Source organism: Haemaphysalis longicornis, unplaced genomic scaffold (genome assembly GCF_048455015.1).
Source record: "Haemaphysalis longicornis isolate Haplotype H1 unplaced genomic scaffold, Haemaphysalis longicornis Haplotype H1 scaffold_74, whole genome shotgun sequence".
NCBI classification, from domain to species: Eukaryota; Metazoa; Arthropoda; class Arachnida; order Ixodida; family Ixodidae; genus Haemaphysalis; species Haemaphysalis longicornis.
In genome coordinates this window covers 372,097-393,954 of record NW_027526431.1, presented here as the reverse complement: position 1 = coordinate 393,954, position 21,858 = coordinate 372,097, and the positions used below count along the sequence as shown (strand labels likewise).

The 21,858-nt window shown below is 44.3% G+C and overlaps 1 protein-coding gene across 1 annotated transcript in view; it reads right to left on the bottom strand.

Moving 5' to 3' along the window:
- Positions 1–866: 866 nt before the first annotated feature.
- LOC144148051 (beta-alanine transporter-like) overlaps positions 867–21,858 on the bottom strand; it is a 55,327-nt gene continuing 34,335 nt past the window's right edge. Inside the window, exons 6-10 of the mRNA XM_077679649.1 lie at positions 21,013–21,139; positions 12,061–12,158; positions 8,916–9,127; positions 5,348–5,529; positions 867–2,457 (exon numbers count right to left, since the gene is read on the bottom strand). Coding sequence (XP_077535775.1) covers positions 2,188–2,457; positions 5,348–5,529; positions 8,916–9,127; positions 12,061–12,158; positions 21,013–21,139 — 889 coding nt within the window. The 3' untranslated portion in view covers positions 867–2,187. The remainder of the gene's footprint in view (positions 2,458–5,347; positions 5,530–8,915; positions 9,128–12,060; positions 12,159–21,012; positions 21,140–21,858) is intronic.

Here is a 21,858-nt window from a genome sequence, read left to right as displayed (position 1 = left end):
AGTGGTAGGATGTGGTGAAGAGCTCATATCCAGAGACGCAAACCGCCGTGATGAACAGAGCTACCGAAGTCACCGCACGGCACAAGCTGGGGGACACTAGAGGCTCTTAGACCACATAACGCTCAATATAGTGTCCCCCCCCTCTATCTCTCAAAACCTGCCTCAGGCAATCGGCCCGGTTTTCTCACTGCCAACCAAAAACAAAGGCTGAACTAATTGTCATGGCGGTGGGGGTTGCACGTGAGTAGCGGGAGCTAACTGTGGGGTTGCGGACGTCGCTCTGACCGCACTTTACTTGAGTGCAGAAGCAAGGAAATAGCAATATAACAACTTCTCATCTCACCTTGTAAGCACCAACGTTTTTCATTCCTGGTTACAACATCCAGGACAAGACGGCACCAGTATTTTTTACCGCAAACATTAATGCCGACATCAGAAATACGGCCCCCCGCAGCTCACCTGGCTTTACTCACGAAGTCAGCGGCGTGCGTATTTTTAGCGGTCACCCTTACAGATTATGAATTCCCCCGAAAAGAACCTGTGTGTGCGAGTCGTCCAGTTTTAACGTTTATACACCGTGCCTTTACCCCGTATGCTCTTAATGAAATACAAAAATAGTGCTCCCAAATTGTAATTTTGCTGCCGTTCTTAAAGTATATCTTGGGGCCAACCACTGCCATGCAGAAAGAACAACTGCTTTCTAAGAAAAATCTGGCTTTAAACACTTATTTGTGCGGTGAAGTGTGGTATTATATATTGTTTCACTGTCTGATGCCTGTGTTTGAGATAATGCATAAGAAATAGCTTTGAGTACATTGGCATTCGCACAGCACATCTGTTTTTCTAATCTAACCATCGGCAGCAAGATAGGGGAAGAATAAATTTTATTGTAGCACCTCATTTTGCACGTGTGTTGAATAACATAATGGCAACACAGGCATGCTTTCGGGAAAAAAGTTTTTTTACAAAGCGTAACACAATGCATGATTTTGTAGTCCTGGGTTTTTACAGTCTCAAAAATACTAACAAAGGCTTTGTCACGCGATTTCGAAATGAAACACAAACACATTGTTTACATTCTTTAAACCGGAATTTTTATGAAGGGAGCCATGTAGGGCAAGGGGAGGTCAACGCTCCTACTGGGGGATCGAAATACCTACAGTGCTTAAAAATCATCAACCACAAATCTGGGGGTTGTTGATTTCGTTAACGCTTTTCAGTTTTGATTTTTTTTTCACAGAAATCTGAAATATTTGTTGGCAGAACAACTCTGATGGAGGCTTGGAAAAGCACCAGTTTCCACTGAGTTAAAGCATGAAAAAGGTGCGGTCACTCAACCGAAATTGGCTTACTTGACTTATCTGCCGCGTAGTGAGATCGTTAGGGATTTTTATAAAAAAAAATCTGTTTCGTATGTTTGGCAATGAAACTGTTCCTTTGAAAATGCCAAATAGTGCCGAAGTAGATATTCTTTAGACAGAATTCACAGAACTTTATACATGTACACAATTCGGAAATACTGGGTGTTCCTGTTCAAGTACTATGTCTGGGAAATTTAGAATGTCTGTGGTCGGCCCCGACATTCGGCATGCCTTGAAGAAGACGAGGAAGGTTTTAGTGGACCATGATAAAATAAGCCACTGATCAATGGCCCAGTTTACAAGGGGAGTCAATGGCATACGAAAAATGCTAGGAGAAGCATCTTCTAAGTATTTTGTTGTGCATTGCGATGAAAAAGTGACTGGGCGCAGGTGAGAGGGTGCCGTAAACTCATATTTTAAGTCTATCCCGGTTATGAGTCCAGATGAGGTGTTTAGAGTTAACCATTCCAATACATTCAGTGACCATACATAATTCTCTTTAACACCTAGAAAAAGGCTACGAAAAGCTGTATAAAGTATCCATCTACGGAGAATATAAATATCTCCCTGCATGTTACACAATATAGAACTAATAAAACCCACCTTTGTCTGAGCTCCACCCGCTGGCTCAGGGAATACAGACAAAGGTTATCTCAGACGGCACAGAGGGACGTAACTGTTCGGAGTTACTTCTTTTGCTACAATATTTCTCTAAATAAGGCACAATTAGAATATCTCTCGCATCGCCATTACAACCGTAATCACAATAAAATGGGACAATACGAAAATTTTACGACAGGCAAAACCAGCATATTAGTTTCCCTCTCTAGTGCGGGCTGACACTGTCTATGGTAGCCGCCGATATTGTGGATTGGCTTCTTCCTCGAGAGTCCGTTCCCCGGCGCTCTCTGCCCGTTTTCTTCTTTTCAGCCAAACAGGCACACCAAGGCTTCGGCAGGTCCCGCATCGCCTCGCCTTCTTCCAGTGTCTCAGGGAGCCTCTGGTTGTTTGTCTCCGGCAGCGGGAACGTGATCAGTGCGGATGCACAGGACAGGCCTCCCAGCACAAACAGTGGCAGGAAGCGGCCGTAGAAAGACTGTCCAGGGAAACACATCCACAGAGAAAGACTTCACTACGAGTTGCGGAAGAGTGAAAGTAAAGATGATATCCATGTCTAATGTTTCGTTACTGTTGTGCTAGTCATGTACTGCCAGTCTGCGGCTCTTGAATTTATTGTATGACAGCTGTCATGGAGAACTCAGTCGAGCGTCCATAAATAAAATTCGCTTTACTGGAATTTTTGGTTTCTTACGTGTGATACGCAGCTCCCGTAAATATTACATGCAATCCAATGGAAGAAAACGCACGATACTTTGAATCTGAAACCCACCTTTACGGTTAACTAGAAGTTATTCCTTAATACAAACCACCGAGGGGACCGTTACTACCCAATAAAATTCAAATTTTCAAGCGCGAGAACAACTATCGTTCTCTGCTTATGTTGGCGTCATCGCCACTGGGGCAGCGCCACAGCTACTAGACGGCAGTTTTATGCAGCGAAGGCTCGCGCTTCCTGAGGCATTTCTCAGAGCGCGTGAACCTACATTGTTGCGCAGAGCGCCGTTTGAGCAGTTTATTTTACGGACGCTTCAGGCATGGATCTTAGGGGCTAGTCTCATCTATCATGCAACCGATGTCGTAGACTTGACTTGGAGGCGAAGGTCGGTATTCTGAATAAAATCTAGAAGGTAAGCGTGTTGTGGACGAATGAGGGTACGGCTCTTGCGCTGGTTGCTTAATTGGACGTTCGATTCATTGGAAATGTTGTGGGGTCCCGAAGAACTTTGTATTAACGGGAGTCGACTTTATATGCAACTTTTAAGTTTTTTTTTCTTTTCGGGTGGATCTTACATTCAGCATTGAACCTTTCTCACGCAACCAGCCCTGCACATAATATTGTTTTCTTCACGCTAGCGCTAAAACAGATGCAATGCATAAATATATGACCGCCAATATCTATGCAGCGCGGAAGTTTTATTGTGTACCAGATTGCATGTCAAAGAAGACAGAAGTGCAGAGTATTTTTTTGTAGATTCTAGGCTATAGTTTTTTTCGACACTGTAAAGACAACTGGCTGTCACATGGAATTAGAATAGGCGCGTTACAAGACAGAACTAAAAAAAATTTACATTTCAGAGTGATTTAGCCAGAGGGCACAAAAAAAATGCAAACAGCAGTTACACCCAGGCAAAGTACAGACATATTTAAGCGGAGCGCTGTGGGTAATAATGTCGCACGGCCGACGAGTGACATCGCACCGTTGCTTTTTTTAACCGGGTGAGAATTGAAGTCTAGAAAATATTTGTGAAGTGCTGAAATAATTTATTGCATACTAAGCTGAATGCTGTAGAATGCAAATAACGTGCAGTGATTACTGTAAAACTAAACGTAAATATCATGGTGCCATTTTTGAACAGGTAAAAATGGCGGAATTGTAAGTTACCAGATTGGCTTTCCACCCTGCACAAAATCGGTAAAAAATTGAAGCCGTTGCACTCAGCTTGAAAGCTGTCATGTCCAGAAAAATGATTCGCCAAAAGGGCAGTAGCCCTCTCTCTTGACTAGTATCACTATCAGCCTGGCGTTGTAGTCAAAAGAGGGGGCCGCAGCTCTTGAAATGGCGTTTAAAGACACACTGGATTTTTTCCAAGGTTTGGGGGGTAAATAATTCTGTAATTCATGGTTTTTCCTTATTTTACGTCGTTGTGTACTTATTTGCGGCCTAGCAGCGGCAGCCTCAATGCCAACGTAGCCGCGCGAGAGATCCCCCCCATCACTTTGCATATAAAGAACGTGTGTCTATGTGGCGCCGTTGGATTGCCATTGGCTTCGTTACGCGAGGAACCCAGCTTTGATCACAGCCAGGAGAAGCGGTAATCTTTGAAACGTCTCTTTGAATGTGTGACGTCGCTTCACCACGGTGGCTAACCGTGACCATGGACGAGCTCTGACGACACGCCAGGCGCATAAAGTTCCCCGCACCCAATGGTGCCGAAAACGAATCGCTTAGAGCAAACAAAAGCCTTGGGGTGACAAGTTTCGTGGTGCAAATTACGAATAAGTTATGCACACCACGCTGCTTTTTCTTTGCGTTCAAGAAGAACATCGTGGGCTTCGGCACTGTAATCACGGAGGAAAGAGAATGTCATGGCCAGAATATAATTTCGGTGGGGAGAACCCCATAGCCAGGATATCTTATCAGCACGGGGCTTCTGATGAGCTAAATGTTTAAGCAAACTCGCGTTGGAAACAAAAAATTAATTTCCGAGAATGCCTAAGCACAATTTATGGTGTCGCATTTCAGCAGCCTGAGAATCGGATTGTAGTATGCGTCATCTTAATATACTCACATCCTCTAACTTTCCTTCTGGTTTTTTTTTCATACACGTTGTTCTCACCAAGCCAAAAGGTAGTAGGAGGCAACATACTTGATTTGTCGCTTAACTGGCGTACTCTATTTGGCATGCTCAATCTATTCAGAAATGCTACAGTTAATGTTTCCAACACGCATTTCTAGCTAAAAGGCAACAGTGAAGTCACTGGGTCCACCTTTCCGCACGTTTATTCGTCGAGCTGTAATGGCATTGAAGGTGCAGTCAGTCTCGGATTCTGAAAGTCCCTGCTTGGTCTCCTACTAAAACTTTCCTGAAATTTCTTTGAACTCACTTACGCGGTTTCTATTCTCTAAGCCTTTGCTAGCATTGCGTGCCAATGAATGAATGAAAAAAATCTTCATTGAGAAATGTCAGGATATTTTGTGTGTCATTTGTGGGACGGGAACCGTAGATTTTTACCTTGTGAGTTAGCATCGAAACGAGGAGTGTGAGCCAACGTGACTTTGCAAACGAAGTACGTCGGTCTAATACTGCTTTATCAGAACCCGCTGGTGGGGGAAATAGTTGTACCCTAAAAGAGGGAACACTTACCAGCTGGACGACCTGCGAGCTGAGGAACTTTCCAAGAGACCCAAAAGCTTGACGCATAGAAAGAGCTTGTGAACGGATCTCAGTAGGGTATATCTCCGCTGCGTACAGGTATCCTACGTTGTACGCAGTGGTAAGTGCAAAGCGGCCAATCATGAGAATCGTGAAGATGGCCACTGATTTCCCTGAAAGAAAAAGTGGAGATACCTGAATATAGCAGGCCGCGTGCAACAGGCATCTTTCACAAGGCTCAACTAACGTGCTTGAGTGAAACTACGTCGATGAAGAACCTTGGATGTCTCCGGCTATTAGCACCAATATTAGAATAAAAACTCTTACACTTACGCTGGAGTATATCCAAGTTCGTAAAATAAAACATTCAAACTCCCATGCATCCAGAACTGCGCTTTAAGCACATGCATCTCTTACTACGGGCATTTTAGGAAGGAAAGCTTAAAGCGTATTTTAAGTTATTTTTGGAGACTTGCAGAGCGAACGGTAGATATTTACTAGCGACTTGGCCGAAAATGTTGCAGAATGCTCGCTTGTGAAGAAATGGTAGAAACAGTTTGTAGCTTTTAGGTGTTGGATCTATGATATATGCTAACCGGAGTTGCGTGCTGAAATATGCAGACCTAAATGGCTGAGGCGGGATTTAAACAGTCTACGTTCGAGTAAAACTTCTTTCAGCGACCAAAGAGCGCATGAAGCTAAAGCCATTATGTTTCTTCGTGTCTCGCAAAGGCGGAAATATTGGATTCAGACTACTGCAAAGGAGAAAAGTGACACTTTAAGTCAGTACTAATATCCCCGACCACATGTGAATAACAGGAAGCGCCGACAACCATACAAAACCCAACGAGCCACACAAATACGGCCTAAAAGCTGCACAATCGTCAAGGAGCAGCGCAGACAGTACACTGACAGCGTGCTCTGAAGCAGGCATTCGCTTCGTATATGGTTCTGTAACCTTGTTTCTGGCTAGATGTTGTTTTGGTTGTATTTACTATGCGGAGCAGGCTTTTAACCTTCTCCATCATCTCTTTCTTTCGTGGCTTGTATTCGTCCGTGCTACAGAACCTTCAAGGCGCGCTTCCAGTGAGCCCAGCATGGCTATTGTTCTTAACTCATTGCTTCAGTACCATTTATGGCAAAACCGGGGAATACGGCTTATGGCGAGGCTCAAATGGTGATAAGGTTGATATGGTGGTACCGGTGGATATGGCTTATACGCACTTAGGGGAATTTGTCAGGGAGATGGCGCTTAATAAAGTCGTACTCGCTTGTTGCGCATACTTCCTGACCTTTCCGTACAATTAGTTCGGTCTGATATCATCCGCCTTTCTTTTGCCTCAGTTAGCGTGTATTTATTTTGTTCAGTATGTGACTTTCTCTTCGCAAATTGCTGTCTATTGCTTACTGTTGGCATTGAATGAGCGTTGTTGACGTTTAACCCTATTTCTCCTCGCTTGCACGTGTCCATTGGTAGGTGACATGTATTACGTAGGCTCACGCATTATTCATTCCGTCATCATGGTGTTCGAAACCTAACCATTAAAAACCTTGGTGTAGTATAGCCTCAATCCGCATTTGTAAGTCTCAACGAACGGCACTGCCTTGGCACTCTGCTGCACTGATGATGGTGCACAGTGTTTTGAATGCGAAGTGAAAGAAACATAGCGTTTGAAGAGGTAATATGTTCCGCTGAAACACCTTCGAAGAAAATGCTTCTTCAGGATGTTTATGAGCAGCTTTTATCCGACGCGGAACGTTCATTTAACCTACGTGGTTATGTTATGCTTTAGTATGTTACGAAAGTGAGCTTATAGAGACACTTCTATTATTATCAAATCAGTGATTACGGACGTTTCTGGTAATAAAAGAGTTTGTTGGAGAAAATTTGCGCTTGGAAAAAACTAATGTACGGTAAATGTCAAAGATTGATTGATTTTTGGTGTTTGACGCGCCGAAGCTGCGTCTGGGGGAGGGGGGTGCTCTGGAATAATTTAGACCACCTGCAGATCTTTAACGTGCGCCGATATCTAGACGCACGGGAGTTCTGGCTGCTCGCCTCCATCAAAAATGCTGCCCCAACGGCGGGGAATCCAACTCGCGGTCTTGGGCTCACCAGCGCAACGCCTTTGCCACCGAGATACCGCGGCGGGAGAACGTCAAACAGCAGTCAAACAGAATAACGCTCCGAGCAAGGTGTAATGCACTGGAGTTTGACCTGTGTGCATGTTATTAGAATGCAGTCCGTCCTTCTAACAGCTAATTAAGCCTAAACCATGTCGATAAAGCCCTAATAGCCGACTTGTGTGCAACGTGGTTACATTTCTTCGCGTCATGCACGATAATAGGGCCTGGCCTGACGGCAACTTGAAACACCCAACGCTCCGCCTTCAGGGAATAGGTTGTGAATCTGTAGGCGGACGGTCTTCGCAACATCCCTTCTTTGTGGATGCATCGTCTGGATTGAAAAGTTCGATGTTTGAGAAAACAGAATGAACTGAATCGCTAAGTGTAGTATGGTTTTGGGAGAACGGCACCCTAATCGACTACCTCGATTAGGGTGCATCGTAGAGACCTATTGAAGGCAACAGCCGGTATTTTCTCTTACAGACGTAACCCAATATTGCATTGAAACGTATACGGTCGTAAAAATCACAGAAACGTCTTGCTTAGGGCGAGTCATAAAATTTGAATCCAAAACCGTCCTCCGCCTCTGAGATGATGTTTGGCATCCCGTCGTTGAAGTTTGTAGTGCGCGGCGTCTACTCGGCGCCTGTCCATGGTGCGGACGCAACCTTTCTGGCGGACGTTCGCTTAATGTTTCAAGTACCCTTGGACGCCGCGGATGACGCAGTCATCATCAACGTTCCTTAGCCTGACATCGAGTGCCCTAGTGCGCATTCTTCCGTACGAACGCCTTAATTAGTCGTTGGCGTAGTTTTGTGGGTGTTGCATACGCACCCGCCAGATCAGCGATGATTCCACCCCACCGTTTGTGTCAACGTTCACGTACGTGACACCATATCTGCGATGGTGTTGTTTAGATATTGTCAGATTATCAGTCGATTTATCTGGGAGCGGTACAACATGTTTCTTGGTTCACTCATGATGCGGTAGCGGACGATAGCCGGCATCCTTTCCGTATCAAACGCTATTCGTACGTCGTAACGATGTAAAATTTACAAGACAAGACCGCGGTTACGTAAAATGCAGCAATGTAATTGCTCATAGATACCTATTTAGTTTCGGTAAACTCAAATAGCGGCACAGGAAAGGCTTCAGGCAAATACGTTTGAAGGTATATCTACATATAAACAGCTTCACGCCGTAAGCTGGTGAGAGTAGTAGTAGTAGTAGTACTACAGAGTAGTACTAGTGAGAGTAGTACTAGTACTAGTAGTACTAGTATTAGTAGTACTAGTACTAGCTGAAGAGATTTTAAAATTGTGTTATCGCAAAGGTGGCGAATGGTATGAAATTACTGTCCCCTAGTTTTTTGTTTGAGACAAACGGTAATCAAGAAAAAAATATAGTACTAGTTTAGCAGAGCTGGCCCTACCGATGAATCCCGCAACACCGAGATAGCAGAGAGCGGCGAGTGCGTAAGCGCAGACCATGCTTGGCCGGCGTCCCCACTTGTCCGCCAGGGGAAGCGCGAGACCCGTGGCAAGGATGTCCACAGCGTTCGTTGTCGACGTCATCACGAATGGGTCGTCGGTTGCCGTGGCCGCGTACAGCTGCCCCGCCGAGTACGTCAGGCACGACATCAACCTGAAGACAGCAAAGCGAAGTGGCGCGAAAGTAGACCTTTATTGCCACAAATGTACCTGAAGCAATTACACAACATATTCGCAACTGTAGTTCTTTTGTTTTGTAAATTTGGCTATATAATATGTGTTTACACGTTACGAATTCCCGAATTGTATATTTGTTTGGGGTACTACGTCTTGGTGCAAACTATCATGCTCTCTTGATACTCCAGGAAGAAGCTTTACGCGAAAAACTAGGACATCACAGCAAGCGATTGATCTGCGGAATCTGTGATCAGCAAGAGTATTGAATCTCAATACTGAAACCAGTGTATTATTTGCGCCTGCTGCAATACATAGACCTAACGCGCGGAAATATTCCAGTTCAGATAATGCAGAAGAAAATACAAAAATATATAAAAAAGTGACGTACAAATTAAACAAGTTTTCTACGGGTTGCTTGATTAGCTGATAACACTGATTAAATTTTCACCTGAATATTTTCAAGTTAAATTGCCCATCTAGAACGCAATCTTACGTCTCTTAATAATCGCTCTTCTCTCTCTACGTAATTATGTGGATTTCCAATGAATCAGGCCATTTTCGTCGTTATCTGCAACAGAAATCATGACGAGTCGAGGCTTCGAATTGCCCGAGTTCGAGTCTTTTCTGTGGAAGCCAGAATTCTGATAATTTGCAAAAAGGCCTCAGTAAAAACCTGATGTTCTCAGCAAAGGCACGGCGCCAGGTTATGTTACTAGATATGTTGGGGCCGAAGCAAGGGAGGAATTGGTCAGTAAAATCCACATGACGGCGGAAAGCGACTTCAGGAAACGCCAGGCCTGATAAACCCTGAAACCGTGATCCCCGAGGCCTTGCTCTTGGATGGCGCCCGCCAAGCTGGCTGTACGGCGCATCGCATCGACCAGATGGAGCCCGGAGGTCTCCAGCAGCAGCTCCGCGGCAAGAACGCCCTCACCATTAATAATTTACTCTACCTAGGAAAGTGATGTCATGCACCAACTGAAAATGCCGAGGGACACTCTTCAGCAAGAGGTATCTGTACTCGCCAAAACAACAAATTTCATCGGGAAATCATTGAATTCGACAATACGGTAAGTACGCTTAAAACCCGTCTTGAGCCCTGTACCCAGAATAAGAGGCTACGTAATTAAGCTTGACAGAGAGGTGCGAGATACCCGAGACTTGGAAGGTGATGAAAGAGACTGTGCCGAGTCAGACAAGTACTTATACGTAGTTTTACCCGCGAAGTTGATTCCTAGCGAAATGGTGTCAAACGTGACCTTGAGCTGTACAGAGATGATCACTCAGAAAGTCACCAAGAAAAATCTTTGACGCAGACCCTCTGCAACCGCTCCTCATCGCACCCGTCAAAACAAAGTAAATCCGCCTGGGCTAGCTCTCTATCTGTCCGTGCTATGGCATCTAGTTACTAAGGCAAATCACTTGTAATGAAGAAAACACCAGCAGAAATCGCCCCATTGTCAGGAGGAAACTCTAACCCTTCCCCATGCCCTGAGCTGTCGAATCGGTGGTATTGCAAATACCCACAAAGTAGAGAGCATAAACTCTGATTTTAACTTCATAAGGGGGAACATGAACAACAGTCTGTTAAAACGGCTCTGATCACAAATAGTGACATAAAAACACAGACTAGCACGGCGCAAGAATGGCAATATGCGGCATTTTATTAAAACAAATGGAACGGTAAAGCTAAAGAGGAGAGCCGCAACTTCAGAGTTTACCAGACCACGGGCCAAGTCACTCTGGCCAAAAAAATTGGAAAATATAGTTCTTAGGCGAGCTCTGCCACGAAAACGACAGAGACATGCAAAAGCCATGTTACACAGATGTAGTGAAGCTCGTCGACCAGGATAGGTCAACGGAGTCACACTTTAGTTTGAACTCAGTTTTGTAAACCATTGTTGCCTGCCCTAACAAAACAACAATTAGGAGGGACTCGAAGCATCATCGGAGAAGGACGGGGCTAACGGGGTTCGAGTGACCCGCGCAACAAAATCCAAATACACCGCAGAAAAAATCGTTATTTCATTTTTTGTGAAACTGGTTCCACCGCAAGGGCGTTTCGTTTTGAGTATGTGGGGTCAAGAACATCTGTGCGGGCGGGAAGATGTCAGCGTAAAGAACGAAGATGGCGTGTCAACAGGGCTACCCCATTATTAGCTAGAGAAAAGACAGCCATTAATAAGGTTCTGAGCAGAGCCGTGGCACTGGATCTTGTTCTTTATCAATTCCCTTGCAGGTCGTACAATGTCCCGGGATTCGCATAGGCGCGAGCGCCTCGTGTTCTTACGTGTATTACTCCCTAAGTTCGTTTTCCAGCTCCCAACACAAACGTTTGCTTTATGGCAGCAGCGATGGCCGGCTACACTCCAAAAGTTGTAAAGCGGAGTGCGAAAGCGGGTACAGTTATGTACCACGACGACAGCCTGAGAACATGGCCCACATTGGCAGAAACTGAGTCAGATTTAGATGTCGACAATTTCTGACTAGTAAAAAAGCCCCCAAAGTTTAGAAGACGTCACATAGATGATAGAATCGGTTTACAAAATTTGTTTCTATTACAATTGCACGTCTCTAGACGCATGTTTGTGTGAAAATATACATGCCGCTTCATGTTACGACTTATCAATAGTACCTTTTTTATACGCATTTGAATTTAGCTTCACATCTTGTCCTTCTAAAGCATCGGAAACTGCCCCGGGTGCACATCTGGTTCTTTTCAGCCGTTACAAGTACAGCGTTATACCTCTTGTTCCTGTATATATTTGCTAACGTTTAGGCCAGATAAAACCATATATTTACAAAAAAAAAGACATCGTAAAATGCAGGTTTATTCGCTTTATTACAAGGCATCACATGATTTATTACTTCACAGGAACACGATGAATATTATAAAACTGCTCCTCTTACCAGAGGAAGAGGGTGATCAGAAAGCTCCTCCGGAGACTGGGGAATCGGAAAACGTCCCAGGTTGACGACCGCTTCGATGGATCGCCCTTGTTAGGTAGCTGCGTATAAAATTCGCATAAGTTATGAATGTTTTCATTTTTCAATTTTGTTTACTTTGCACAGACTTTTATTGAAGCTTTTTTTCGTGTCGTAATTTTGTGTTGTTACTATAACCAAGAACACCGGCGTTGCGAGCGTTTCATCTTACCACTTGCGCACTACATTACAAAGCCAAGGCTTTGTAATGTAAGCTTTGTACCTTGGCTTTGTAATGTAGTGCGCAAGTGGTAGAGGACCACAATTTAGGTTTTCTGTCGTGTCTTTCGCAGTTCACGCTGATTGTCAAAATATCCTTTTCGAAATGTGCCAAAGTGTGCTCTGAATCGGCCACAACTCTTATTCAACGTGTTCATACTTTTGCTACACCAGCAACCGAAGTTAACAGCCTTGCACAGACGCCCCGCGGCACCGGAACTGGTTCCATCCACGACGACCGAGCAGCGCATTTTTGCTGTTGCAGGCGACTGGGCAACACCCTCTTTCTGTTTCATCGCTGCACGTCACGCTGCGATGTAGCTGGGAGGAAGGATCGACAGCCTAGACTAGGTGGCTGCCTACGTCACAACCAGGTCCTTCATATAAGCCAGCCCTATCGCCGACAGCCTGATAAACACCCAGTAGCAGTGGCACCGCTTAGTTGCATTCAACACGACTGCGCCGCACTCTTTTGTCGTTGCAGGTCGGTTCTTCAACTACGAACGAATTTTTTCGAGCTAAATCGGATAAAACTACTGCTAAGCGCATTTTGTGAGTTTTGCAACGTAAATTACTGTCGTGCTTGCGAGCAAGAACTCGCCAGTGGTGCATACTTAATATGCACTGATTGTGAATTACACTTCTGCGCGGTAAAGGACAAGACGTGCAAAATGAAATCTGACGCTGATACAAATCCTGGAAGTGTGAAGCCTGTACACAAACTCCACTGATCTTGGTGGCTAGGAAATCAGGCACTGAACCGAAAATAAGCATCCCAAATGATATTTTCAAATCCACCGCAAACTTTCAACGCTCCTTTGAACGAGATCGAATGTTGATGCGTTAGAAATTATCAAGTAGACAGCTCATGCCATTGAAAATTCGATGCAGGAAATGTAAAATAAAGTCGGACGAAGCAGTTGCTCCGATGAAACTAAAAAATGCGGATATATTCGGCTTAAGAATGCGTGTGGAAGGACTTGAGGCTATAGTTAAAGAACAGGAGCTCGAACAGCTCAGAGAACAAGTCAAGGATTTGGAGTACTCTAGCCGAAGGATGAACTCGGAATGGCATGGGTTGCCCCGGCACACCAACCAAAATTGGCTCCACAAGAACTACGTTTTGGCCGCAGAACTCGCCCTTTCGCAGCTTTCCGAAATAGATATTGAAGCCTTATATCGGCTTTCGTCAAAACCAAATGAAACCGGAACTGTTAAGGCTGCCCCTCTTGCTGTATGTTTTTCATAGAAGCTTGGCTTGAAAAGAAACGGAAACTGAAACAGGCAAACAGCGAGATCTTCTTTACTAAAAAGCTGACGGCCTGGAATAAGGCCTTAATTTGGAAAATGAGGACTAAAGCAAAGGAAGAAGAATACCTGATCACTTGACACAGCAATGTAAGACATTATTCCCAGAGGCCTCCCGGGAAGAGATACGAATAAACACATTCAACTACCTACACCGGATAAAATGATACCATGAAGAGAACAGGGTTCGATGTGTGTCCAACTAAACACTTCCGCAATAATAGGTGACACCACTCCGGACACTAACCACGACTGAGACTCCATGACGCACTGCATAAATAGCAGAAAAGCATTACGGGATAAGCAGCAGACTTCCTTGCTTCATTTCGATGCGGAAAGCCTAAACAACAAACTAAATTCAGTCGAAGTATTCCTTAGCAAAGTTCTCCATGAATTTGAATACTGGTCTTCTCCGAGACCTGGTATTCGAAGGTTTGCGACGTCGTGCCGAAGTAGCCAAAGGAGCGGGCGTGTCAGCTTACATGCGAAACTTTATACGGTTTCGCGTAGTTCCAGAATATTCAGTTGTAACTTACGCCTACGAGTCACGGTTAATAAGTGTGCCCATCTCAGGGGTCGCAGTTATCTACAGGCTTCCCTCAGGTATCAAAGCAACCTTTTTGAAATTTCTTGAAGATTTGCTACCCTACTGTAACCAGCTCAGCGACAAACCAGTCGTCGTTGCTGGTGACCTAAAGACATCCTCGCTGTCCTTGAAACCTTCCAAGCAAAAACTGCTTGTATTTCTTCCATGTGGCTATGAAAACGTCATTACCGCCCCAACACGCATTGCCCGCACGTCTATGACCCAGCTGGATCTGTGCTTCATGAATTGCCAAACTAACAATTAGAAGGTGGTGTGCTAATTTCAGGCCTTAGTGGCCACTTGCGATTTTTATTTTTTGAACATCGTTCTGAACCACCTAAACAAAACAGAGTTGCGACACGCGTTGTGCGCAGATCAATGAATGACGACAAAAATTGCTGTGCTTCAAGAGAATAACTGAAAACGTAGATTGGCTTGATTTCCTCAATATGGAGAACGCCACGGATTGCCACGAATTCTTTATTACTAAGTGAAAGAGCTCTGCAAAGTGGCATTTCCTCTTTTACAAACCAATAAATGTAAAAACGCTAGGAAGGCATGATTTGACGACACATTTCTGAGAAGGATCAGGGAAAGCGACGGGGTGTTTGCATTATTTGTGCAAACAAAAATCCTGAATCACCTAATAGAATTAAGCAATACGTGTAAACTAACATACTATAATTAAAAACCATTTTTCATACAATAGAAAGAGATTTGCTAGCGTAATTATCCACCCTCACACCCCCCCCCCAAAAAAAAAATCCTGGACTAATCTGAGTACCTTAAAGACGAAAAACCAAAACAGAGAAATTTTAGGGCTAGAGATGCATGGCCTAATATTCAAAGGAACTGTTCTTGCAGATCAGTTCTCTGAGCACTTCTTGGTATCAGGTGCACCTTCCAAAGCGAATGGAACTACTGATCCTAAATCATACAACAAAATGAGTAAAAAGAATTCCATATACCTATCTCCATCCGAGGTATTCAGTGTAATAAAACAGATAAAAAACAGTGAAGCTTCGGGGTAGATGAAATAAAAGTAGAGCCTATAAAGGCATTAGTTTAATTAGTTTGCCAACTGCTATCACTCATTTGCAACCTCTTAATGAGTACAGATGTGTTACCCGAAAAACTGAAAAATTGCAGGGTGTTCGTCATGTAACAGTGACATTGCAATGATATAAATAATACACGCACATCTCGGTTCTTCCAGCAATTTCAAAAGTTATACGATGGACAATTAATATTAGAACCTAGAATTTTTGTAATACAGACAGCCTCATATCAAAGCAACAGTATGGTTTCTGCAAAGAAAAATCTACTGAGTTAGCTCTGTTCAACTTTAAATATAAAATACTTGACAACACTGACAAAACATATTCACAAAGAGGGTCTTAATATTATTACGATAGCTTTTTCTCCAAAAAGCATTACATTATACTGCCAAAATCATATAAGAATGGGATTAGGTGTGTTTGCAAGTATAATGCTACCTATACAACCGTTTTCAATGCACAGAAATCAAGCACGCAATATCTAAACCAGGGAAATTCAATTTTGGAGTACCACGTGGATCTATAATCGGTCCGCTATTAATCTTGCTGTACATAAACGACCACGTACATGCTTCCTCCACGCTAAACGTAGTCTGACACGCCGATGACAGGAACATATCCTTCTTTGGAACCGATCTTGCTCCACTCCAAACAATAAAAAAATGTCTTGCTTGAAGAATTACCGAAATGGCTATAAGCAAACCAGCTTTCATTGAACACAAATAAAACTAAGTTTGTCGTTTTTCACCCCAAGAATAAAAATTTAAGCCAACAAATCTCTTTCCCATTTCGTGGTACGACCATCGAACAAGTCACTTTAAACAAATTTCTTGACCACGTTCCGCGAAAATTTAAATTGGTAACCTCATAAAAATGGAATTTGTACCGATGTATAACGCTCTATTGACGTCATCTATAAACTAAAGCGACTTCTGCTCGCGTAGTTGAAACAAAAGATGTGTATTACGGGTTAATACACCTTTACGTCACCTATTGTTCGCTTGTGAGGGAAACAACTGGCGAAGTAAATTTAGTTAATATCCTAGTCAATGGCGTAGCCAGGTTTGTGGGGGGAGGAGGGGCGGTGTTCCGTTGTCAGAACGCCCCCCAAACTTCATAAAAGCGCATCCCCCTTCCTTTAGGCCTTTTTTCCGCCCATGGTTTCTACGCTCTTCGTTGATAAATTTCAATGCAAAAACGAGAGGAAGATAAGAAAAACAAAATAAGGTATTGTGTTGGCGCAAACTAGCTTCGCAAACTTTTTTACCCGTGAGGTATAACGCTCACTGAAAATTAATTCTGGCTACGCCACTGCTACTTGTACTTCAAAAGAAAGTAATACGCTTTGAAGAAAATGGTTCACCATAATCCACGCTGCCTGCGTTTTCCACAAGCATAGCATACTGACCATTCAAAACATCATAAACAAGAAATGGCATTGTTCTTTTATCAAGAGTTAAAAAATACTTTTGACGCCTTCACGGAACAATACGCATCAAAGAGCCACGAATACAATCGACATAACGCCAGCTGCAACAAAGAACGAATCCGCACAAACTAGGGGCCGGGAAAGACAACCTATATAATTCCTGACTTTTCGAACAACACCCTGCTATTCTTACATTGATGCCGTCTTCTCTTTTCGTACAATCTTTGGAAAATAAATTGACGTTTATTTGTTGAAGCTACAGTGAACAAGTTCTTTATGATGTAGATATGCCCCAATATTACTGTTTAATATATCTCTGTGTATCTAGTTTGAGTTCTGTTGTATAGCTGCAGTGCCAATTGTTAAGTACTACAATATCCATCTACGCATGTGTTGCCTCGAGTTTGTATCGCATGGATTTCATATGTTTTCTGTTCGAGCCATCTACGCACGAAAAGCTTGTACTTTGTCATGTTGCGGCTGAGTTGTTTGTTAAAAACAGACAGGCGGGGGGAGGGGGTGGGGTGAGGGCGGGGGGCGGAGGATGTCGCTTTGAAGGAAATTTGTTTGCCTTTTCGGCCTTTCCCAAAGACAACCGCTTCTGTGATGTTTGTTATGTGCGTTTATTATGACTTTTACTTTCCTAACATCTCCCTCGTCATTCTTGTTGTTTTTTCAGGTGTCTGAAATAAAAAATCGCTGCACTTCACGTCACTTCGTAACATGAAGTGCACAATCGCTGTTGAAAATTGTGATTTGTCAACCTTACTTTAGCTACAAATTTTTAAGCATAATGATGGCCATTTTTTTCTAAGGTCGGTTTCCCTTGATTTTACGTGATCTTTACTAAAAAGGTCGGGTGCTGTAAGGCACCAGTGATTGGTGCTTAAACGCAGTAACTAAGGCACTTCATCAAGGCCCCCTCTTAACAATACCATAAGCATAAGTCAATGGTGCCGACATGCATCTCAGGGCAATGAATAAGACGGTATTCTCATAAACGCTTTATTTCTGTTGGACCAGCCTATACGTCTGACAAAGTCGTATTTACACAGATACGAATGTTCTATCTAGCAAATGTTTGTTTAGTGCAGTGTACCATACTCCTTTTTACCTAACAAGTTAAATTGCTTGTGTGGTAACACAAGCATTACGCTGCCATTAAAACTTCAAGCCAGTATTTTCTTGCCCAACGTAAGTGAATACTAGGAATCTCCGATAAACTTTAATAGCAAAGCAGTACTTCCTAAAGTGTCAGTGCATTCAGAACGGCGTTTGCAATTACTTGGTCGGATCAAATGCCATGCGTGATGCATAACTTGACAAGGGAGCCTCTGAGCACTCCCGCTGCACGATCTCCTCGTATGAATGGGGCATGTTTCCTCAACGTACATCTAAGTTTAGTTAGGCAGAACGTTCCAAGTTTCCGGAATGGGCTAACGCGAGGGTTTTTATTCTCCTTACTCCACAGCTCTTGGAGCAACCAATTACGCCCACTCGCGTTCTCCCGCTCGGCGAGACGGGACGGCATTCAATGTCACTCTTTCACTCTGAACAACGTGCATAAACCGCGGGAAACTTCACAGAGGCGTACGTTTGTGTTCTAATTCATAATTCATCCTAAATACGTAAGTGATGGCTTTCAATTTTGTATTTTATAACAAAAGTCGGAGCCCCTTCGCTTAACGGCGGCGAATATGGATGAAAGGCGGAGCCTTTTTGCCGCAAACCGTGTCAAATAAAAGTCGAATCTCACGATGGATTCGTTTGTTGTCGTCTTCTGATGGTGGCAGCCGGTGATGGCTGCGATGCACGATTATGTGCTCCTGCGCCTTACGCAAGGACGCCTTGCACCAAAGCCAACTTTTCCACGTGCTCTAATGAAGATGACGATGAAGACAAAGTTGGCTTTCCAGCAGTCCGTCTTGGTGTGAATAGTCGCCACCAGCGAGGCGCAGAAAGCTTCGCCTTAAAATCGAAGCTGCTTCGATCATATCGGAATGGCGCAGGTGGATAGACATCGGCCTGATAACACGAGGGACCTGCAGGTGCAATTGCGGTCACTGGAAGAGTTTTTCTTAAGGCGCTCGTGTAAAGTCTGCTTTCCTGTAGTGAATTTTCCCGCGCTCCTGACGCCATCAGTGAGCCATAGACAGCTTCGCTTTGTTATAATGTCGCTGAATCTTCTTTCATTATAGTCATATGGAAGCCGGCGTTCCAGGCCTGCTTGCGACCAGCATCCACCTGGAAATGTCATTGTGGCACCAGAAAGCGTTGGCCAAGGCTTTTTCAGGAGTCGTCACGGAGATGGAAAGGTGCCTAAACAAGTAAAGTACGCCTGAAAGGTGACGTCGCTAGCGACGATTGTCTGCGATGCAACACAGATAGAATAAATTCAACCGCTTTGACATGAAAGCACCGCAGTGTATCGCCTAAAATCTGGCGTTGGGGAAGGGTTTGTCCGTGGTCTCCGAATTATTTCCTGTGAATGGCATTTGTCCGTATGTGCTTCCCCATGTGGTTCAAGGAGCCAGAAACATTTCAACACATCATACGGTGTACAGTTTACCTAAAGTGTAGCTGGGGCCACGCGACAAAAACAGGAACCAAGTACAGCTTGAAATAATAGCTTCTCATAAATTAACCTTCCTACTGTATTAATGTTTCTATAAGGGCTGTGGTATCATTTGAAATGACTGACTGATTTGCAGGCAGCGTAATCCTCTAGTCTAGGGGTCAACAACATTTTCAAGAGGAGGCCCTGGTTGCATTAAGCCGATGCCGCGTGCGCCCGGCGACCAACAGGGGGGGTCACTTTCCAGGTGAAACGAGAAAAATCGGCGAATGGTCAATACTGTACAGAAGGAGGATAATGCTTCCTCGGTTCAACAAAGGCATTCCAGCTGCATTGCTTAAGGACTGCATGATAAGCAAGCCTTATCCCCGCCACAATTTAGAAATTTTAGAAAGTTCTAGACATTCTGGCAGTATGCTGCGCCGTATTTAAGAAACTTTCTAAGTAAAAGGGTTTGTTCTCATGAAAAGTTCTGAAATACGTCTAGAAATTGACGTATTTGTCGCCATTTCTGGCGTGTTAGCTTGATACTATGCCGCATTTTCACCCACCAACACCCCACGTGCGGGTTTAGTGCAGTGGTTGCGCGCTTTGTTCAAGTTTCGGAGGTCCGTGTTATTTTTTTGCTGTTGAAATTTGATCTCTTTATACCTGTACGAAGAAGAAGAAAGAGAGTGAAGACGTTATCTGACTAAGTGTGCAGATGGGGGAGAATGCTAACTGGAAGCAGTCCTTCTTTTTTCCCGTCTAACCCAATTGGAGGTCAAAACTGCCATGTCGGCCATCAGATAGGAGAAATTTAAAATAGCTAAGACGGCCCAAATTGAAGAGTAACGTCGGTCCGTGCTTGTAGGGCTTCCCGCTGTCCTTTATTAGTGCTGTTAAATTCATGAAATGAACCAGCTAGCCCGTCTACAAACCCTTCTTGAGATGGTAAGGGACTGATTGAGGGGGAAGGAGACGGCCTGTTCTGCGGTCGTGCCGGGGCAGCATAAAAATAGCCCCAGAGGGGGCTAGATATGCCTCCCACGTGCCGAACGTTGCCGACTCTACTCTAGACTATCGCTGTTATTCCTACCCGCTAAAGGTTCAACACCAATCGGTTTCCTTTTCAACATGAAAGTGTTTAATGCCGGAATGCACGAAGATTTCACTGAGGTATATCCGTCATGGAAATGACGCCAGTACAACGAACCAAGAAGAAACGTCAGAACAAGTTTCATTGACAGGGATGGTGCTGCCGTCTAGAAGGCTTGAAGCGAAGTAGTGCATAATGACGCTAACGACCGCCGACAGTTGGCGCCTCGATCGGGCAGCGTAAGCTGTGTCAGCTGCGTCGTGACTGATTTCGTGCGAAGGGAAACGCCAGAGGGGAGCGGAACGCCTTCCCGCGTTTGCGGTCCAACCTACGTACTCTGCCTCTCACGTTCCACAAGCTGAACTCGTCGCAACGCAACCGTCTGCAGTAAACGCTATGGAGCAGAACCGAAGTGGTCGGAGCTTTGCCGAAACGACCCGCCAGCGGGACTTCGCTCACCAAGCACACTAACAAGACAGCCGCCAACCCGCAAATCATGCTCCTTTCTCTGCAAATTTCGCTGCACATTTCACTTTCGTGTTTTACCGATTCCTATGACAGGGGAAGCAACCACAGTTTAAGTTATCGCTTCTTTATAAACATCCAATAAACATCTTCACATACCTCAATGGAATCCAGGGCCGAGCTCTCCACTTGCTTTCTGTTGACTCGGGCGATACGTAACAAAATTTTCTTCGCCCTCTCAGTCCTTCCTTTCCCCAGAAGCCACCTTGTAGACTCGGGTATGAAGCTGTCAAGAAAACCGGTGAGTCAAAAATAGCTAAGCCACATATTTTTAGCAGCACAAATATATTGTGGCAGTATTGAGTGCGCGAAATCTACGTCCATGCGACACTACGCAGTGAGGCTTATTCAGCGGCCCTTGATAGCTTTCAAGTTCGAGGATTAAAGCATGGCTACTTGATACGGTGGGGAAATTTTATCGGTTTTTGTTTTTGAGGAGTACTGACCGTGAACCTAATCTTAGTGCGCAGGCGAAGTTTTCACCGGCAAAAAACCCCTGAGGCACCGGTGTCTTGGGGCAGCCCCTTCCATTTTTCGCAATTTGGTGGTCCCCCGCTAGATCCCCAGAGGGTCCAGTATGTCGTATTGCTAGAAACAAATCGTTTTTTTTTGGGTGCTAAAGGTTTAGTCCACTTCACCAATTCCAGATTTCTCGCGTGTTTGCGTTCCCTTTGCTTAGTCACAGCCCTGCCTTTATCACGAAGCTTCTCTTGCTCTAAGCAGTTCATCCGTTACATGACAACATTTATATGAAGATCACTTTCTTGCGCACATCGGGAACAAAAGGGCTGCCCGAAAACTAGCCACATTTTGTGTTCGGGCTAATTTTTTTCTTCGTAAAACAGAAGACGGAAGCTGCGGGAAGCTTTTCTCGCGCATGGTGTTGGATATTTTGGTAGAACACGGCCGTTAGATCATTCAAAGTGGGCTTCCTTCCTTTTAAAC